The 19603-nt window shown below is 37.2% G+C and overlaps 2 protein-coding genes across 3 annotated transcripts; both read right to left on the bottom strand.

The window, feature by feature from the left end:
• Nucleotides 1-1500: 1500 nt before the first annotated feature.
• Nucleotides 1501-7938, bottom strand: EMB2813 (DNA primase, large subunit family). Its single transcript, XM_021973216.2, has 19 exons — nucleotides 7720-7938; nucleotides 7155-7216; nucleotides 6969-7072; nucleotides 6799-6880; nucleotides 6664-6723; nucleotides 6443-6500; nucleotides 6109-6128; nucleotides 5475-5558; nucleotides 5287-5351; nucleotides 5078-5126; nucleotides 4938-4985; nucleotides 4759-4848; nucleotides 4547-4606; nucleotides 3849-3908; nucleotides 3533-3607; nucleotides 3336-3421; nucleotides 2800-2893; nucleotides 2590-2697; nucleotides 1501-2340 (listed from the first exon to the last, which is right to left on the bottom strand). The coding sequence occupies exons 1-19, from the start codon at nucleotides 7850-7852 to the stop codon at nucleotides 2323-2325; spliced, it is 1356 nt and encodes a 451-aa protein (XP_021828908.1). The 5' UTR covers nucleotides 7853-7938; the 3' UTR covers nucleotides 1501-2322.
• Nucleotides 7939-8536: 598 nt separating this feature from the next.
• LOC110769867 (bZIP transcription factor, putative (DUF1664)) lies at nucleotides 8537-13840 on the bottom strand. Of its 2 annotated transcripts, none has more exons than XM_021973904.2 (13): nucleotides 13582-13840; nucleotides 12842-12906; nucleotides 12348-12425; nucleotides 12079-12154; nucleotides 11756-11817; nucleotides 11554-11655; nucleotides 10472-10561; nucleotides 10302-10376; nucleotides 10176-10208; nucleotides 9975-10055; nucleotides 9641-9703; nucleotides 9321-9380; nucleotides 8537-9001 (listed from the first exon to the last, which is right to left on the bottom strand). In XM_021973904.2, the coding sequence occupies exons 1-13, from the start codon at nucleotides 13622-13624 to the stop codon at nucleotides 8780-8782; spliced, it is 1050 nt and encodes a 349-aa protein (XP_021829596.1). In that variant the 5' UTR covers nucleotides 13625-13840; the 3' UTR covers nucleotides 8537-8779. The 2 variants fall into 2 exon arrangements, with proteins under 2 accessions (XP_021829596.1, XP_021829605.1); XM_021973913.2 differs by having other exon boundaries at nucleotides 8537-8992; nucleotides 13582-13838.
• Nucleotides 13841-19603: the final 5763 nt, after the last annotated feature.

Below are 19603 nucleotides of genomic sequence, written 5' to 3'. Positions count from 1 at the left end.
AGAGGGACTTTAAAAAAATGAATTAATCTTGTGTTCCATAGCTCACGTTCCATGATGCTCCCTCTTGGGTTCTGAGCTCTATTTGACTTGGAGTTTTGACCCATATCCACTAACCAAAATCAAAACCAGAAAAGCAGGAGCACAGAAGGAGGAGGATAATGGCATGTGCACAAAAGTTGAAACCAGTATTGTGAAGGATCGGCCATCGGGTTAGAAGAGGAAATGGATCAAGTTCATGTAATTTCCAATGGGGTGTTAGTTGGTCTTTTTGGCGCTTTAAGTTGTTTTGGATTCAAACCTTTATAATACCGGTGTGTGAGCTTTCCCCTCGTTCCTAACTTTGGTTATAAAAAAAAAAATTCATGCAATTAAGAAATATGAATATATATATATATATATATCATTTTTATGTTTTGTTTAAGTTTGAGCACTAAATTGTAATGATAGTTTACGTGAGCTAAAGAGAGGAACCATATTATGACTCAAAGTTTAAAATATGAATTTGCATACGGAAATGGAAACACAATAATGGTGGCGAATAGCAAGCAAAGCAAAGCCACTGTGCACTCCCACTAGGTCATAAAAAGAAGGGTACTTCTTTCTTCTTCTTCTATTATTCTCACTTGTAAACTTGCAGGGTAGGAGGAGCTCTGCTCAAATTTGACGACCTGAAAACCTTGGGGTTTGGAAGGCAAAGCCCTTTTGTTCAAATTAAAACAAGTAAAATAGAAAACAGATCTTTGCACGCTTGTGCAAACCCCAACTCTCTAAAGAGAGAGACTCCTTCTTCCCCTCTAAAAGGTGATGGTCCCCCCCGCTACTCCGCTAGGTTTATTTTTCTCAACGTTCACATGTTGCCCATTATGATGTTCATATGTTTTCTTAAGGATACTTTACCAACAATATTATAGTCTTCCTCACCAAAAAGAAGAAAAAGCAATGTTAGAGTCTCACCTTCGGTTTAGGTTCCCTTCTTTTTCTTATTCTTTTTCTTATTAATGGGAGTAGGAAATTCGAATTTGAGACTTATTCTAACATAGGAAATGAAATACCACTAAATTAAAAGTTTGTTGATAATTTAATGTAATATATACATTTATATAGTATAACTTGAATAAAGTGGTGATTGATGTTTAACGAGTCTAATCCAATGAAAAGAGGTATTGATTTACAGACTAATTGTCTCAAGTTCAAACCCCTATGACACCTTAGTAGTATGTGAGAAACCCTTCACTCTACGTCTCCTAGCGGGAAGTACCTTGCCTTTAGATTTAACGATAATTCTCGACAAACAGGACCTATTCTCTTAAGGTAAGGTGGCAAATCTTAATAGGAAAGAGGTCGAGCTGAATAATGAGCGCCTTTTTAGCCTTTAGGCCTCATATCTCCTACCCAATTTGAAGGTGGGTCAATGGACTTTAGATGCATGATAATACATCCCCTTATAATTTAAACCATCAATTGTATTTAAAAAAAATAAAAGATTTGCTCTTGGCAAACGAATAAGAAGTAATGAAAGCCATTGACAATATACTTTGTTCACTCAAATGCACTGTCATATCTAAGAACTATACTATTGTTTGTACATCAAATATTACACACAAAAATTGACGTAGAATATTACATAATTCGAATTGGAAATTACGAGAGCAATATTCAAATTATAAACGAAAATCTTTCATAAAACATAGATAGCATTTCACCCTATATCCTCAAAAGGAACATTTAACATAATATTTTATCATGTGCTTCGTGATTAGTCAGTCTGATCAATCAAACCTATACACCAAATTTGTGCTGGAGCCATGTTTGCAACACTTGCTAGAATAGAACCAACCCCTTTCTCGTCAACAAGATTACGTTCAATCTGATCCAGGTGATGCTATTTCCTCATTGAGCACCCAAAATCAGACGAACGAAAACAGAGAATATGCCACACCATGCACTATTCTTATCCAGAGGTCCGAATTTTCACATGAAGATGCGATTCTAAATAATACTAAATTACATATTTTTCAGTGTAAAGCAAAACCCAGCCTTTATGCCGGGAAAGGAAAGGTGGGGCCACCAGCTCTGCCATTTCTATGTGTAGAAAAACCATAATGCATGGCCTACTTTAGGGCAGAAGAGCGACTTTAAAGGCTTTACTTGAGTGGAAAGATATGGATAGAACAATCAAAATTTTGGGTCCACTTTGGCTCGATGCTCTGTTATTTGCATTTGGGTTGGGTGTGTCCTTCACTTGCACAAACAGCACTAACTTAAGTAGACTATTTAGAGCGAGGTACCTCTGTCTGGAATGACAATGCCCAAAAGCTCTCCTCAAGCTGCAGACTGGTTCTGCAAGAGAATAATTTGGATCAGCGCATAGTACAACTTCAGCCTTTTTAAGGCCTCAAACAAACAGATCAAGGTTTTGGGAACCTTAGGCAAGCTTTCAAAACGTAACTTCAGCATCTTTTTTACTGCATGCTTATATGCATCAATTAGGCACACTGCCGAAAAACCGAATTTCGCTGAGTTTTCAGTGAAAAAATTTATTCTTTTATTTTTTTTGGTCTTTGATAGTACAATAAAAACATAATTTACCTTGGACTGCATAATCTTTTGGCTGTCAGAAAAGTATTGATTTGGATGGTTAATCCCAGCATCGCATGATGACCCATGAACAGCTTCAAACGTCAAGGTGCATGCCAGCTGATGCATACATTACCAAGTAGTCCATATGTATTAACTTCGTGTTAGAACAAAAAAAGATGAGCCTGGAACAATTTTTTATGCATCTAGTAAAATTTTCACCTGATAATGTCTGTTTCGCACTTTGTCCATGACATCTCCAACTGCACGGCCAGTAACTCCCATTTTATTGAGAGCTGCTCTCAAATTCTCTTCACTGTCACAGAAAAATAAGAGCCAATGAGTATAATTTGCTCAAGTTATCGAACAAGTGTTTCCCAAAAAATAAAATAAAGAAGCCATGATGAGCAAGTACTGTTTTCCAGGGCGAGGAGATGCGATTAAAGTGTGAGGACTAAAAGAAAACGGTTGAAGTTGACAAGGTATGCTGAGGTCATTTGGCACTAAACTATAACTTCCCTGTTCGATGGTGTTGATCAACAATGTATACTTTAGCTAAAAACACCATTGAATTATTCCCATGAGGCACTAATATATATATATATATATATATATATATATATATATATATATAGCTGTGGCAGTTCTATCCAGTACAACGCATCCAGTAATGTCACACAGGCCAAGTTCAGAGGTTAAATCTCTTTATGCCAAGTATCATCCAGATGCATAATGAAATTTTTTATAATAGTAATTACCTGAAATTTCGATACGGGCATCCATGATGATCTCCTACACCAGGAGTAGAAGAGATGATTTTTTGACAGGAATAAGGTGTGTAATCCTGCAATGTCCAAAAGTAAACATATTTGATTGTGATCATAATGCACAGCATCATATTAAGTATTCCTTTACAAGTACATCCAAGTATCTGCTTCTGAGTTTGATGTCTTACCGTTCTTTTCCCTTCTCTTCCGTAATTGTGGCGTATGCTATATGAATATTCTTTGTCAAACCTTTCGGCACCAACCTATGACAAAGATCAAGCACAAAGCATCGAATCAAGGCAAGTCAGAAGCACCAGGGAAGAAAAGCATCTTACTGACATTTTGCAATAAAAATACACCTCATCCTTCTACCATATGTGGACAAATAAGCTGGATTGCTATCTTGATAGCACATAACATGTGCCATGAAATGTTAGACGAAAACTTTGTGCCTTTACGATGATGAAGATTTGGTAGATGAAAGACTTCAAAAACACCACTCACCTTTCGTGAGAACTCAGCTTTCCAAAACGCAAGGGCATCATCCAGCTTCAAGCCAACACCCTACACATAGAGGTTAATCAACAAAATTCGTGAAAAAATAACCAATGGGAAAAGAAGGTGCTAGAAAGACAGATTCATGATTCTTTTGACAAATTATGCAATTTCTCATATCAAGGTGGTATTTATAAACGTCAACTGACACTTTTCATGCATCAGAATGTGCAGCAAAACTTGAAGATTTAATAATATATCCGAATTCTCCAAAATAAACCTCAACTAATGCAAATCTTTACATTTCCTATAAACAGGTAATGCAACTTTTTACAGGACATACACGAAAAGGGTGAATGACTTTCAATAATTTTGATCACTCTTGTCACTAACATACATATCAAGACCTTAAAAAAGCACCACTTCAACCCAAGCGGTGGTATATGTCAGTGATCAGTATCTGATGTCTATGTAACTATGCATGATGTGTATGAATAAAAAAGAGAAACTGAGAAGTATGTGTTTGGAAAGGACGTGGAAAAGTTAAATTGAACCAAATAGCACATATGGCAATAGTATGTATAATCATGGAATAACATGTTATCAAGGAGTTTTCCACCACATGTGTCTCGCCTCATTGAAATGCTAATCTATCCCACATAAAACAGGACAGAAACCAGACTGATGCGGCTCATTGAAATGCTAACCTTGAGGAAGAGACCTAGTTGCATTCTACCTCCATGCTTTAAATGATGATCCTCTCTCAACTGCAAATAAATAGAATGAATGAAACAAGAGAACAGTGAAATATAAAAACTTCAAAAGAACCTGAGAAGAAAAATTAGCAAATAAAATAGACAGATGTGAATAACAAAGCCAGAAAAATAAAGAAGCGCCACTCTTTATCCAATTTTTATACCTTTTCAAATAGGTGACGCATGCACAGAGGAAAGGAGCTCTTAGCTACATCATCAATGTCTTTTAAGGAAATCTGAGCAAATTCTTTTGGCTACAAAGGCAGACAACATAGACTAATCAACTTCAACTTACAATTGATACGTATGGGTAATAGATGTGTTAATACAAGTAATGACCTACCTGAGAATAGTCAGGTCCCAGGTAACTTGAGGATAGGGCTTCAACAATCTGAATGGAAATTAAAGGGGAAAAATTGTCAATAAGCTAACTTGAAAACATATGCCTATTTCAACATATAAGGTTCACGATCCGATACTCACGGGAGTCAACCGATCCTTCTCTTGTTCTGCTATAGTTGTAGTCCATTTTCTGCAAGAAGAAAATGCAACTTCAGATATTTAGAAAAACCCAAAACCTCTTAGATTTTCAAGACAATACAGAGGAAAGAAATAATACCAAGTAATATCAAGTATAATCAATGAGTTTTAAACTACTGACACTTTTTGAATTACAAATAGCCAACAATAACCTGTTTGTCAAAATAAGTGCCTTTGACAGATGACTGCGGAATTGTGTGGCAACAAGGGAAACCACCTATTGTTTGGAGAGAAAGAGAGAGAGAGAGAGAGAGAGGAGTAAATAAACACAAAATGATATCAATGATAATCGTCACTTTATGGATATGTGCAAGAACTAATAGAAAACATCAAATTTAACCTGACTCATAGCTATATATGCATGCCCCTTACTGATGAACACTCTACGACCAGCTACAAGTTCTGGAACTTCTTCAAATGGTACCTTCATGAAGGAGTGGGATAATAAGAAATAAAACAGAAGGAAAACAAAGAGAAAAATACAAATGTTACTGAGATAAGGTGATTTATTAATTTGAAGACTACAAGATCAGGAAGCTCCTTCTTCCCAAAATTTGCAAACAATGCATTAACATATTTCCAACCATCAGAATACAAACCCACATACTCACATGTTTCTTTTTAACCTTTTTTTTTTTACAAAATAAGATTCATGGTGGAAAATCTAGCAAGGGCTGGAGAGCTTATAGCAAGTTAGAATTTAGATGCGTTCAATAATTTACTTTTCTTAATAATTGATTTCATCCATAAAGCAACACATGCAATAAATAGAACCAGCAGAGTATGTCAGTTTTGTTCCATAGGACCACATTGGACCAAAAAGAACATCAGACATTGTTTTTGTCCATACTTCCACATAAACAGAAGTTGGGAGACTCATACCTATACTCCAATAACTAGATAAACCGTCTTAAACAAATAATAAGGTAAAGAATATACAGTTGAAGAGTCGCATGAAGCAAAGATAAACACACCTTGAAGAAGATGTCATCAGCTGCAAAAGAAAGAAAGCAATAAAAGGAGCAAATTAGAATATAGATAACTATAAAGGAAAATGTAGATAATCACTTTTTTTTTTGGGACGTGAGCAACAAATTGCAATTCCTTTTAAAAAGGTAAATGAACATGCCGAATGCAAGACCTAACAACATAGGCTGACACCACACCATTGAACATACCTAGAAATTAGGATATCTTAACAGTGCATCTGAGTGGAATTAACAAAACCCAAAATTATAAAAGTGATGCAAAATTTACTGACTTAAGTATTCAGATACAATAACCAATAAAATCGATACTCTGTACTACCAGTTGGTGAAGATTGACCGAGGGAACGTGAAACCAGGACCAATTTCTCTTTTACACTCTGTACAGAAAGATAAAATAATATAGTGATTGCAACATATACCAAGACATTAAAGGCTTGAAAAAGTATGAGACTGATACAAAATGCTGAAATAGTCTTAGTTTCAGATACACATTCGTATATATTGAGCTCATGATATCATAAGTATGAGGCATATAATTACCTCGAATTCTGAACTACTAACTGCCTTGTATGGAAGATCAAATTCTGCCATGAGTGCCCTCTGAATTCCCAAAAGCAGAATATTCACATCATCAGAAACTGACTAACAAAATGGACCAATCACTATGCATATTACCTGAGCTTCTTGCTTTTCCCGTTTAAACCGGTAACGAAATAGGGCCGTCTCCATGGAAAGAAACCATTTCCTCAGGTCCTCCCTAAGACATGGATTAAAAGGTAACAATAATAGAATAAGATAAAATGAGGTGGCACAAACATTTATAACAAAAAGCATTGAGTTCTTACGTTCTGCAATAAACTAGACGCAGAACAAAGTGTGATATTATGTCCTTGTTGATGACCTCAGAAGACTGAGGATGCCTAATATTTGTCTTCCATAGATCAATTGCCTGTAAAAGGCCTAAACATTAACTTGCAAAAAGCATGTAATAAGCGAAATTGAAAGATATTCAACTGGAACTATGGTTTTACCAATTTGTCCATTTCTTCAGGTTTCCTTCCTCGTGATAATGCATCAGAAATCCCTTTAAGCACTGCATAAAAAGCAGTAATTGCCATCAATTACTATTTCAGAAAGCATTTCTATTTCTCAGCTCCCAAACAGTCACACTCTAGCAGGCAAATAACAAATCTTTCCATGCATTTACTTCCAAACCAACAACAGCGACAGTAAAATATTGAATTTTAACTATGCTCAAAACTCTACGCTTTCAGTATTTTCTACCTTACTAAGAAGTTTATGAAAGAACAAATCCGGAAAATACAATACAACATACAAGACCGTCTACCACTACGATCTCATTGAGTCCCAGCCCCATACTTGTTAGCTCTTTCTTTTAGGTTAATTTTGGAGCCCTAAACGGTGAAAGATCTGGTATAATATATTTAACTTAGCACCAGAAAATGCGTTCACCTTTCCGACATTTTCTGAGGAACCAAACAAAAATTAAAGCAAAAACTGCCCCGAATTTTTGGACCAAAAATACTCTTGCTCGGAAACGAAATTTGCAAAAGTTATCGAGAAGGTAGGAATTACCTCGGAGGCGATCGAGGGCGAAAAGCTCGAACTCTTCGAGACGAACTTCAAGGGCCGGAGCAGAACGGTAGAGAGGGAGGGTCGAGACGACGTCGTTGACGATCAATTTCCTCTGAGACCGAACGGGTTCCATTTTGGCTCCTCTCTTTTCTCAGTCCGATGAGCGAGCTCAGAAGAGAAAGTATCTCTAGTCTAGTGGGCCACAGTTGCGTCTGTTCATCGTTTTATACTTGCGCGCCAAAGAAGCCGAACACAGAAAAATGGCGGGAAATAAATGGACTCCGGTTGGGCTTTCTCGTAAAGGTGTATGAAAACAAATGAATTGGGCCTGAGCTGCCTAAGGATCCGTACGATTTTTATTTATTATTTTTTAAAAGAGAAATTTGCATAAATACCACCTGAACTTTTAAGCTTGTGTGTGAATTAAAAGATACGACCCATGGTCTAAACTAAATTAATATAATCGTAGTCTGACTTAATTGGAAGGTTTTGTAATTTTTCTAAATCGTAACTCAATCACTGGTGACGCTATTATTAGCAGAAGTTAAATAAACACACATGACGCCTTTGCCCGTGAATTGCATTTAAATTTTGTTTTCATTTTGGTGAGAATAACTCTCGTAGACCATATATTATGAGTTAGTTGGAATCCAAAACATCTTCTCTGATTCTCTTCCCCTTTCCCACCTGCGATATTTTATAATATACAAACATAAATACTAAAAATCGTTATTGCATATATTATGTCATACTACAATGGGTCTTCTCCTTGCTTGGCACCTAGGATCGAAACACCGGGGTTTATTTCCTCCCAATGTAACAAAAAAAAAATGTCATCTTAGATAACCATTTTATATTATGACAAAACAACTGCTCTACAAAATTCAATACCGGTCCCGGTCCAATGGAAATTGAATAGGGGACTAGGCACCAACTACATTTGAGGTTGGCTCTCTAAAACTAACCAGTCTAAACCGCTGAAGGCTTTCGCCCACAAGAGAGTCGTCCAAATGATTTATCACATAAATACATTCTAAATGGCAGATCTATACAGAGATCCTCATAATTGCTGACTAGTTGATCGTTTCTGTTGCACCATCCCACTTGTAGCACTTCGCGTCCTTAGGATTGTCGAAGTATTAGAGGTTGGAAACCCAAACCCAAACCACCGAGAACTGGAAGCCGCTTTGTTTGTGCCCTCCAGAGCACGAAACCCATTAGAAACCTCACCGCGATTTGACGCCTCAGCTGCTTCCAAGATGCCTCTGTTCTCCTGAAACAACTGGAGATGAATAAGTCTATGGATGCAATGCAACCACTAAAAATAGCCCATAAGTATAGTAATGGCCCAGAAAGCAGAAAGGGAATGGTGATACAATTATTCTTTAGATAAAACATATTTTGTTGATCTAGCTATTCTGCCTTTGGAATCCGGGCATCATGATGATACATATCCAGAAGTCTGTAACATATATGCACGATATCAAACTTCTTCAAAGCAATAAGACCCACAGGTATTTGATTTAAACCCTCAACCAAATCAGTTTACTATCTTATTAAGATTGATCAACAGTACACTCTACTTCAAAGATAAAACTTACCCTTGAGGATGAAGATGGGGGTAGCTCGAGTGCTGGCCTCAAGGGCTGCAGTGGTGTCACCTACAAAAACCCGTGAATCAGATATTTGGCCGAACTGAGGCAATCTTTCCGGATTCGCTCCATTTTGTTTGTGCACATGCATATTAAACCCTTACACTAGTTATTAAAAAAATAATAATTTTTTTTTTTTAAATGGGAGACAATTGTTAGAACGAAGTGGACATAATTTGGTTTTAATAATTAAAACTGACATGCATAATTTTTTTTTTATTGGAACTGTTAGCGTAAATCTATTTACTGGAACTGATGATAATTTTTACCGAAGATGAGGGGGAGGTGGGTGGTAGTTCACGAACTGGCCCGGAAAAACTGGATGGTGATGCCTGAAGACCATGGAAATTAGAGTCAGTAGATACCAAAGGAATAACATCAATTGAAACTCATGCCTGATAACATAAAGGTACAAAACCAGAGATGTGAAAATTTGGACTGAGAAGTAACATTACAAATATAAAATTTAAGGCTAGGCATGGTCGAATTTGTTAGAAAAAGCAGCACAACTGATCAATAGTCAAAAGAAAGTAACAGAAGATGACCGTAGAATCAGACATGAAAAACCATCTGACATGTATGCAGGTAATAGTCTGTACATGCCTGAATACGTTCTACAGTTCTACCCTTTTCAATGTTCAGGGCATAGTCGCATAACTTCCAGACTCCATTAGCAGTCACATCCTAAGAATATGTCAAAGGCCAGACAATCAGATTAAAACAGTATTCTGCAGGAGAAAATAATTCCTCATAAATCACAAGTGTAAAAATTGCCACAAGTCTTATGGCGTAATGCTATAATACCTGATTCCCTTCTATTACATTAATTTTTGTTCCCTGAGACAAAAAAATTATCAGTATTTGATTTCCTGTCCATGCATACTAGTAGGAGAGAAATGAAAAGAAATGAATATATAAACAATGAGTTACCAGAGTCTGCACTGCATGTTGAAATTCTCTAATATTCTCACAAACAGCATTCGCTCGTTCTCGTACTTCAATAGCCTATAAATGGCTCAAAATATTTTTTTGTCAATGAACGTGAAACATAAAAATACAAAAAACTAAATTACTCTTTAATATCTAACATGGTGGCCCACCTCTTGTTGTGTCCTAGTATTAAATTCTATAGATTCCTCCAAAGAACGTTCCGCACCATCCATTTGTGAAGATAATGCCCGTTTAGTGGCCTGAAAATGAGAAGAAATATCTACAAAGTAAGAAATCTTCTTATGTTGTTATTTTTCATTTCTCAAAATAAAAAATCAATCCACGAGGAAGACAAGCACACCAGGTTCAGAAAATTTCCTTGAGAAAAGTGCAGAGATTTATTGATCAATCAGAAGCAACGACCAAAAGGTTTTGTAAATTTTATAAATATTTAGTAAAGGAGAAAAAAGGGGCAGTTTCTTCCCATTTTTCGTATTTTTCTGAATTAAAAAAATGTAAGATAAAATACCAGCCAACCACAAGTGCCCACATGGGGACTCCGACCTCAAAATCCAAACATGTAGAGGAAGGTTGCAACCATCCAATAACTCCAATAACTTGTTTTGATATGAAAGCCAGTGGTTTGAAAATTTATTACATCGAAAATAGATGACTTCAACTAAACCGCAAATCCTTTCAACCACAGCCAATGCCTTTTGGGAATAAATCAAGTACCTCATAACAACAACATTTGAAAGAGATAGAAAAGGTAATACTTGACTCAGACCAGAGTATTCATGGCTCTGTCATACAGAGCCCACGTGAAACCCTAATTGAATGGCATCAAAGAGGAAAGGAAAAAGATAGAGCTCCCCTCATTCTCTCGAGAGAACTTAACGCATCACGAAACAACATGATGACCTACATAGTGCATAGTTTCCTATCTCTATTCTACCATGGATCCAAGAGACAAGTTCTCACATGATAAAAAAAAACAGTAACAACAACATAAAAAACAAGACAATGTCACAACTTTAACACAGAATAATAAAGAACGATATAAAACACGTCCTTCAGGAGGGTTGTTTATAAAGGCATTGTTTTATCTAAAATTTAATGCAGAAGACCAATTCATCTCCTAGTTTGAAGCAAAAAAGAAAAAGAAATAACACAGATATATATATATATATATATATATATAGAGAGAGAGAGAGAGAGAGAGAGAGAGAGAGAGAGAGAGAGAGAGACTTGCCGCAACTGATGAATAAACACTTTCAAGCTGACTACCAACAGAACCGCAAGCATCGGATAAGCTACGTCTTGTTGCAAACATCATATCAGGAAGCTTCCACCCCTGAAAACATACACAAGATGCACATATAGAATGACAACCTTGTCAAGAGAGAAGTACTTTAAGCCTATTTTATTATCTTGTATAAAATAAAACCTTTTACCTTCCACCAAATGTAGCCAGCTCCTACCACCACTACAACAATAATTATACCATATCTAGTACCTGCAGTAAACAAAGACAGGTCACAGAATACTCAAGAAGAGACCTTATTGCAAATCATACCAAGAAATTATGAAAAATCGAACTAATTTAAAAACACCATATTCATCTCTATAAATCTGTGCCATAGATGTTTTCACATTGGATGGAAATATAAGATACAAACACTGCATAGAATTAAGGTTTCGTTGACTTGTGCGGTTACTAATAAATAATCAATACACATAAAAATATCTTTAAAGTGCAAGAAAAGGTAGGCGAAACCTGTTCGACTTGTAGTAACAATTGTAACAGGTCGACTTGATGCCATTATTTGCAGCTCCTGCCGTAGGTTGTTCATCTGTAAAATTTAATTACGTAATCACATTATCCATCCTCGGGAATATGAAGCTCCAATAAGAATCCACACAGATGCTGGCTTAGAACAATTGAATCATGATGACTCGATGTGCTTCTCCAAGCACCCCTATTATAATACCCAACCACTTTAAATGCAATTATGAGTAATAAAACTCTATAAGACAATATGAAACCTGGGCCATCAAAGAGTCGTTGTGTGGTTTCTTAACCGATGGAGTCTGATCATTTCGAATAATTTGCTTCCAGGCCATCTGTGGTAAAAGGCCAAAAATTAGCAAAATCTTATAGTCGTACTGATACGCATTAGAATTTATAGAATTTAAACAAAACCCTGAAGGACAATAACATGTTTAAAAACACAAACAAAACAATAGCAGTCACTGAAAATATATTTTCTAAAATATACTTTAAAGAATACATCCAAGGCCAGCTAAATATGCATATTGTATAAGATCGCAGAATGCCGTCTCAAAAGCCATCCAGGACATTGAACCTTTACCCTCATTTCCTAATTAATATAAAATACCCATTCCTACGATACAACATCACCAACTGGCAGCAAGATCAGTATGTAACTTTGGATGCCACACATACATACGTTAAAACAGCAAATTTGAAGTGTAATTTTACACATATAGAAGATAAAACAAATAACATGAGGAACTACCTTGAATGCACCAGAGACAAGATCAGATACGCGTCCTTCTTTTGCAAGAACTGAACCAAGAATGCCTAAAAACGAATAGGATAAACGGATTGATTATGAAAACATGTTCTTTCATTAACACAATAGAAATTAATAATTTTATAGCCAACCCACAATTGCAATATGTAGGTGCACAGACCATGATAAACTAACAGATAGGCGACCAACGCAGATTGATAAGAACCCTTTATATGAGGTCAGAAGCTACTAAGCAGATGGGGCTGTACAGGTGACAAAGGGAGACATGAAAACTGAGAACGAAAGCAAGTGACTAACACAAGAGCAACCACTTTCCACCCAATTTTTAATGACCTTCGTTTCAAGTTGAGAAGCATACAATCAGATTCACTCACTTGAACCATATGATAAAAAACAGGCTTGGACAGTTGAAGCAGAACTTAAACTAGTTAAGAAACACCAAATAGTGCACATTTTAAATCAATGCAGAAACCAACAGAAGGTATTTTCTCCTGACAATAATTTCGCATCCATTTAGTGTTTCCATATATTAGGATCTACGGTTTGTCCGAAACCCTAACTTTTCTCCACCAGTACTATGCCCGAAATAAGAATTAAAAATCAAACGCCAATTTGGGGACAAAATTGTGAGGGATTTGGAGAAGATGCCATAATAGATTACTATGAGGTTTGAGTTTTATAGAAATTAAAGGAGCGAATAGAAGTGGAAGGATTGTACGGACCTGCACCGACCAGAATGGTGAGCTTGCCCGCAGTGAGAGCCATCGACTCTGAAAATTTGTATCTATAGGTATCTGCTCGTGGAGACTAATCTGCGCAGCGACGAGGCATTGAAGCCCCTTTGGCGATCACAGAATTTGTAATGGCCTTTCTCTCTCTTCTCTGGACGTTTTCTCTCTCTCTCTCTCTCTCTCTCTCTCGTTGCTACTGAGAAAACTGGGAATCGACTATTTCTGTAGCTACCGCGACAACCCTATTTCCGACTGTGCAAGCAAAATTACCTTGGGCTTGGGTAGTTTTAAGTTACGTAAATGCCCTTTTAAATACGTTCTATTGTTATTTATTTATAGTTAAATTGCGGCCCAAACCTTTGGTCATTGAGGTCAATTATGTTACAAAGTCACATGATTTCCAAAAATTCAACCTTTATCGGCTATCTTGGAAGAAAAAAAAAAACCAATCAAAATTTTCCATCCACGTAATTTCTAATAAAATGCAATAATTTTATATTATAATATTAGAACAAACGCATCAAATACTTTAGACTTCTTAAAATTTTACGAAGCCAAAACTGACAACGTTGCAATCTTAACAATTTCAAGCACATATAAAGACCAAAATTACATACACAAATTCTAATTTAAATGGCTAACTTCCTAAAAAGATATATCAAATATTTCTTATTTCTTATGATCTTAGAGCACTTCCATTGTTGCAGTTTGGCTTGGGTAGGAGGGGGCCCAAGCCCCATGTCGCGCTTTCAGCGGGCTTCAGCAGTTCGGGGAAGAAGTGGGTCTCAGCAAACCGGGCAAGTCCAAAGGCAAAATGAGCCTAAGCTCGTGCCCGAGGGCTGCTGACGTCAACAACAACAACAAAAAAAAAAAAAAACCTAAATTTTCAAATTTTAAAAAATAAATAAATATCTAGCCATATTCTTCACTTCCCAAAACTCTATACAAATTCCTCTCATCGTATCTCATGTGAATAGTAGTTGTCCTTGGGTTGCCATGGCAATGGATAGAAACATAAGAAGCCTTTTGCAATAGTTGCCACTATTCACATGAATAGTAACAGCCCTTACCCTTTGCCATGGCAAATGGGTGGAAGTGCTCTTAGGAAGTCAAAACTGGCAACCTAACAATCGTAATGATTTCAAGCACATGTAAAAGCCAACATTACATACCCAATTCTAATTTCTAAATCGCTAACTTCCTAAAAATATAATATAATCTAATTCAAAGGATAATCTGAGCACAGTACTAATGCCTCCCAATGACGCCAATTTTTTGGATTAATTAAGGAAAACGTGATACTCAATTTTTTTGGATTAATTATGGAAAAATGATGCTCAACACCATGTATTATATTATTTAAGAAAAAAATTACAACTTGATCTAGTGATAATTACCTTTTCAAGTAGATTTCCCGACTTCGTATCCCTTCCTCAATAATAGAGCATATGACATAATAATATCACACAAATTATTCAAATGCAACATCATCCATAATCCATATCCCTATATATGAATTAGAAGAAAAGAAAAAAAGAGGAAAAAATCGACCCAATTTTGTTTTTGTTTTTTTGTGTATAAAAAAATTGACATTTTTATTTTATAAAAAAACCGATAGTATTTTATTGATAAAATAAATAAAAATAATTATAAAACAACTTAGATGCTAAAAAAATCACAATCATACGCATTAATCACAATCATATCCCACGATACTCTTTTGTGGTAAGGAAATGGATGACTGTGCATTTAGTAAGAGAAAACATGATACGTTTAGCATTCAAGAAGCATATTCTCCTTTCAAGTATGGCCACTGAGAGTGGTCCCCTAGCAAAAATTGAATACTTTTTCTAGTCAATTTCTCCCCCAAATGTGAAGTGGATTATAATTTAAAATGAGGAAAGAAAATAAGAGCTTATATTTGCACTTGCTGAGAGTACGTAATAATCCAAAAGCCCCTTAATAATGTCACACGTACTCTATGTCAAGTTCTAGGGGGGTTCATTGTTTTGAAATTTCAAACCGTTAAGTTTGGCAAAATATTAATTGTTTTGTTAGATTTTGCAATCCAATTCAATCCGATATAGGATTGGGATTTACTTTAATCCAACATTTAAGGGATGATCGAATTTTAAAGAAGTAAAAAGTATCGAAATATAAAAGAACTGTCACTAAGTTAAATCCAACAACAAATTATAGATAAGATGAAGGTTTTTTTGTTGTTGAGAAATTCTAGGATTGCATTCGTAATTCAGCCAAAAAAAGCCACTAGCCATAAAGGGCCAATACAAAGTAATCACAAAGGACTATTACAATAATGGAGCGGTCTAACATCAAAATTAAGACAATCTGGTGCGTGTGGGGACCAAAAATCATATCCTACGAAGCAAAGCCCAACTAATATATCACGACTGCAAGCAAGTGAAGACGTGGGTTAGTTGGACCTCCCTCACACTAGAGAAGTGCGGAATAAGGAAGCCGTAACTCGATCAAACTCCCCAAGATTATGGAATGGAGGACAAGAAGCACAAACCTAGGGGGTGGAGCCTTGAAGCGCTATAAAAGCCCAACGAAGCCTCAACCAAAGGTATGAGAAATTCAATCGAGCACTAAAGGATCGCTGCACAAATACTAACTTGAGCGTCAGAGTATCTTTTGCAGGTACTCCCGCCACTTACATCGTTCACTTTTGGAGAAGCGATCTGGAGTCCTTTCCAATTAAGGAAATGTACGGATTTTAGTCTAGAACCTGTGGAGGCATTTATTCTTGAAAGAAATCGTGCTCCAACACTTGGCTTCGTCTATGGGAATCTCGCAAAATCAATCATAAAGACCCGCACAAGGAACTACAAATACATCCATCCTTGAAAATGCAATGTCCACCCTTCGGCTCGGAAGCATAAGGTCTAGTGCTCAAGATGGAGAACCAAACCTTTCTCTTACCTAGTTGAAGAAAATCATGAAAGAATTGAACGAGACTAGAAAGGTGGCCGAGAAAGCTCTGGAGAAGGGCGAAAGGCAGAGCGTGGCTTGCCACGAAGGCTCACGAAGGCTCAAAAGAAGGTAAGAGGAAGTAGAGACGTGAGGTCTTTGAGGGAGACTCCTCTAGCAGCACGCATTCAAGTGGCCACTACAAGGCCACGACAAAATATCAAGATAGAGATCTCGACCTACAGAAAATAGCGAATAGGGCGATGGACACTTATTTGTGCGATCAGATTGAGAAGATTGTCAAAAGGTACAAACCGCAAACACCCGCGAAACTCTCTTTAGAAGCGGTGAAGGGAATCTGCAAGTCACCATTCATAGAGGACATCTTGAAAACCAAAAGGTTGGCCAAGTTCACTCAGCCTAAATTTAAGCTGTTCGAGGGCACGACCGATCCCATTGAGTATATCTATCGTTTTCAACAGAAAATGGTGCTCGAAGAAGATGATGAGGCTTTGTTGTAAGTTGTTCCAGTCAAGCTTGTTGAGATCGACCCTAATATGGTTTAGACTGTTGAAACCAAGGTATATCGGTAGTTTCACCTAACTCTGTGAAATGTTCTTATCTCAGTACATCTGCAATAAGAAGAGGAGGAAGGATGTCATGATCTTATTCCGCACGAAGCAAAGTATTGAAGAAAGCCTTAAAGACTATTTGATGCGTTTCACGGAGGAAATGTCTACCCTTGAGGAATGTGATTCTCATACCGCTTCGCTGACATTTCGTGAGGGGGTAATAACCGGGACAAAGATGCATAGATCTTTAGTCAAGACCCCACTAGTGGACATGAGGGAAGCGATGGCTCGGGCAGATAGAATCATCAGACTAGAGGAAGAAGAGCTCACTAGTCAAAATGCGCCACGTCAACCATTGCGGTCCCAAAGCCTCCACCGGAACAAAAACCATAGGCAAAGCGATATTTTTCAAGATAAGAAGCTAGTACTTGATATAAACAAAACCAACCCTTCACCAAACTCATGGCGAGTCTGGCCTTTTCACGAGATATAAACAAGACGTGCGCCCATCATTTTGGGCACACTACCAATGAGTGCCGAAGTCTCAGATATCAGGTGGAGGCAATACTGAGAAAGGGAATGTTATCCTAATACTGCGCTAAACTTGAGAACAAGGCGAGTAAAAAAGATGGATCGAAAACAATGACCGGGAATATTGTGAATAAAAAACTATTGGATATCAACACCATCCACGGTTGACCAAATCCCACAGAGGGAGAAGAGGCCCGATCTTGGTCTAAAAAAAGACAAGCAGAAAAGGTGAGACGCATAAATGGGATCACGTCAGCTTCCGAATTCGCCAAAGCCTTGGAAATAGTTAGGGTCATCTCATTCATGCAAAAAGACATGGAAGGAATTGAATTCCCTCACAACGATGCATTAGTGATGACCTTCTATGTTGCCAATTCAAGAGTAAAAAAGGTGATGATCCACAAGGGGAGTAGCGCAGAAGTGTTATTTTGGAGCACTTTAAAAAAAATGAAGTTGGATGACAAGGAGATCCAACCAAATCTAACATCGATCTATGCGTTTGAGGGAACAAAAGCATAACCAATCAGAGAGTGACTCTACCCATCATTGCCGCATGTAAGATCCTATTTGTTATTTTCGTATTGTGGATGCGCCGATGGCGCATAATGCTATAATAGGAAGAAATTGGATTCACCAAATGGATGGAGAAGCATTGACATGTTGCCAACTGATGAAGAGCTTATTTGAGGATGAGAAAACCACCTTTGATATCAAAAGGGAACAAGTGGAGGCCAGAAGATGCTACAACATAGTAACAAGTCGTAAGGCTGCAACTCCGTAGCAAAGTGAGGGTTTATAAAAATTAATGAAGAACCTACTATTGCAAGAAGATGAGGATTATTCAGAACTTCCAATGATCGAAATGCTTAAGGAGGAAGTTCTTGATCTTTCTTATCTCGATAGAAAAGTATTGGTAGGCTACCTTCTACTTGAAGATGAAGTAAAAGAACTGATGAAGTTATTAAGAGAGAATACGAACGTATTTGCATGGTCACATTTAGACATGCCAAGGATTAAACCAGAGGTGGCATGTCATCAGCTAAACGTTAATCCAAACTACTCGCCTTACCAGTAGAAGCAGAGGAGATTTGCACCTCAGTGGAACCAAATTATTAGCGATGAAGTGGGCCGACTGCTTGCAGTAGGATTCATTCGAGAAGTGTGGTGTCCGACCTAGGTCTCGAATGTGGTCATGGTAAATAAAAAGGATAGGAAATGGCGTACGAACTTCGCATCAACTTCGTACAAACTCCAAGTGTGCAATTTCTTTGACCAATTGATTCCGGAACCGTTCCAAAACTTACGCCCCCTCATAATATGGTGGGGGGACTCACGTGGTAAGTTTTTATTGAAATCCACCCACTAAAACCATGCAATGTTCTAACCACGGTACGAACTTCACATCAACTTCGTACAAACTCTAAGTGCCCAATTTCCTTTCCCAATTCATTTCGGATCGGTTCCAAAACTTATGCACCACCATAATATGGTGGGAGGACTCATGTGGAAAGTTTTTAATGAAATCCACCCACTAAAACTACGCAATGTTCCACAAACTTGTCACGAACTCTAAGTGTACAATTTCTTTGACCAATTGATTTCGGATCGGTTCCAAAACTTACGTACCATCATAATATGGTCGGTGGACTCACGTGGAAAGTTTTTATTGAAGTCCACCCACTAAAACTATGCAATGTTCCAACCATGATACGAACTTGTCATGAACTTTGTACAAACTCCAAGTGTCCAAGTTCTTTGACCAATTGATTTCGGATCGGTTCCAAAACTTACACACCATCATAATATGGTGGGAGGACTCACATGGTAAGTTTTTATTAAAATCCACCCACTAAAACTATTCAATGTTACAGCCACGGTACCAACTTGGCATAAACATTGTACGAACTTTAAGTGTCCAATTTTTTTGACCACTTGATTTGGGCCCGGTCCCAAAACTTGTGCACCAAAGTAACATTGTG

Source organism: Prunus avium, chromosome 1 (genome assembly GCF_965620075.1).
Source record: "Prunus avium chromosome 1, drPruAviu1.hap1.1, whole genome shotgun sequence".
Taxonomy (NCBI): Eukaryota; Viridiplantae; Streptophyta; class Magnoliopsida; order Rosales; family Rosaceae; genus Prunus; species Prunus avium.
This window is presented reverse-complemented; position numbering and strand designations above follow the sequence as displayed.

Bases quoted from the DNA above. Each gene is read 5' to 3' on its own strand.
- EMB2813 (XM_021973216.2), bottom strand. From the start codon at position 7,852: ATGGAACCCGTTCGGTCTCAGAGGAAATTGATCGTCAACGACGTCGTC. The intron at 6,501-6,663 runs GTAATTATATGC...CTTTCTGTACAG, and splicing joins TTAGTAGTTCAGAATTCGAG to AGTGTAAAAGAGAAATTGGT. The intron at 3,909-4,546 runs GTTAGCATTTCA...CTCTATGTGTAG, and splicing joins AACTAGGTCTCTTCCTCAAG to GGTGTTGGCTTGAAGCTGGA.
- LOC110769867 (XM_021973904.2), bottom strand. From the start codon at position 13,624: ATGGCTCTCACTGCGGGCAAGCTCACCATTCTGGTCGGTGCAG. The intron at 11,656-11,755 runs GTAAAAGGTTTT...GTATGTTTTCAG, and splicing joins CTGGCTACATTTGGTGGAAG to GGGTGGAAGCTTCCTGATAT. The intron at 9,002-9,320 runs GTAAGTTTTATC...ATTCATCTCCAG, and splicing joins CCCCATCTTCATCCTCAAGG to TTGTTTCAGGAGAACAGAGG.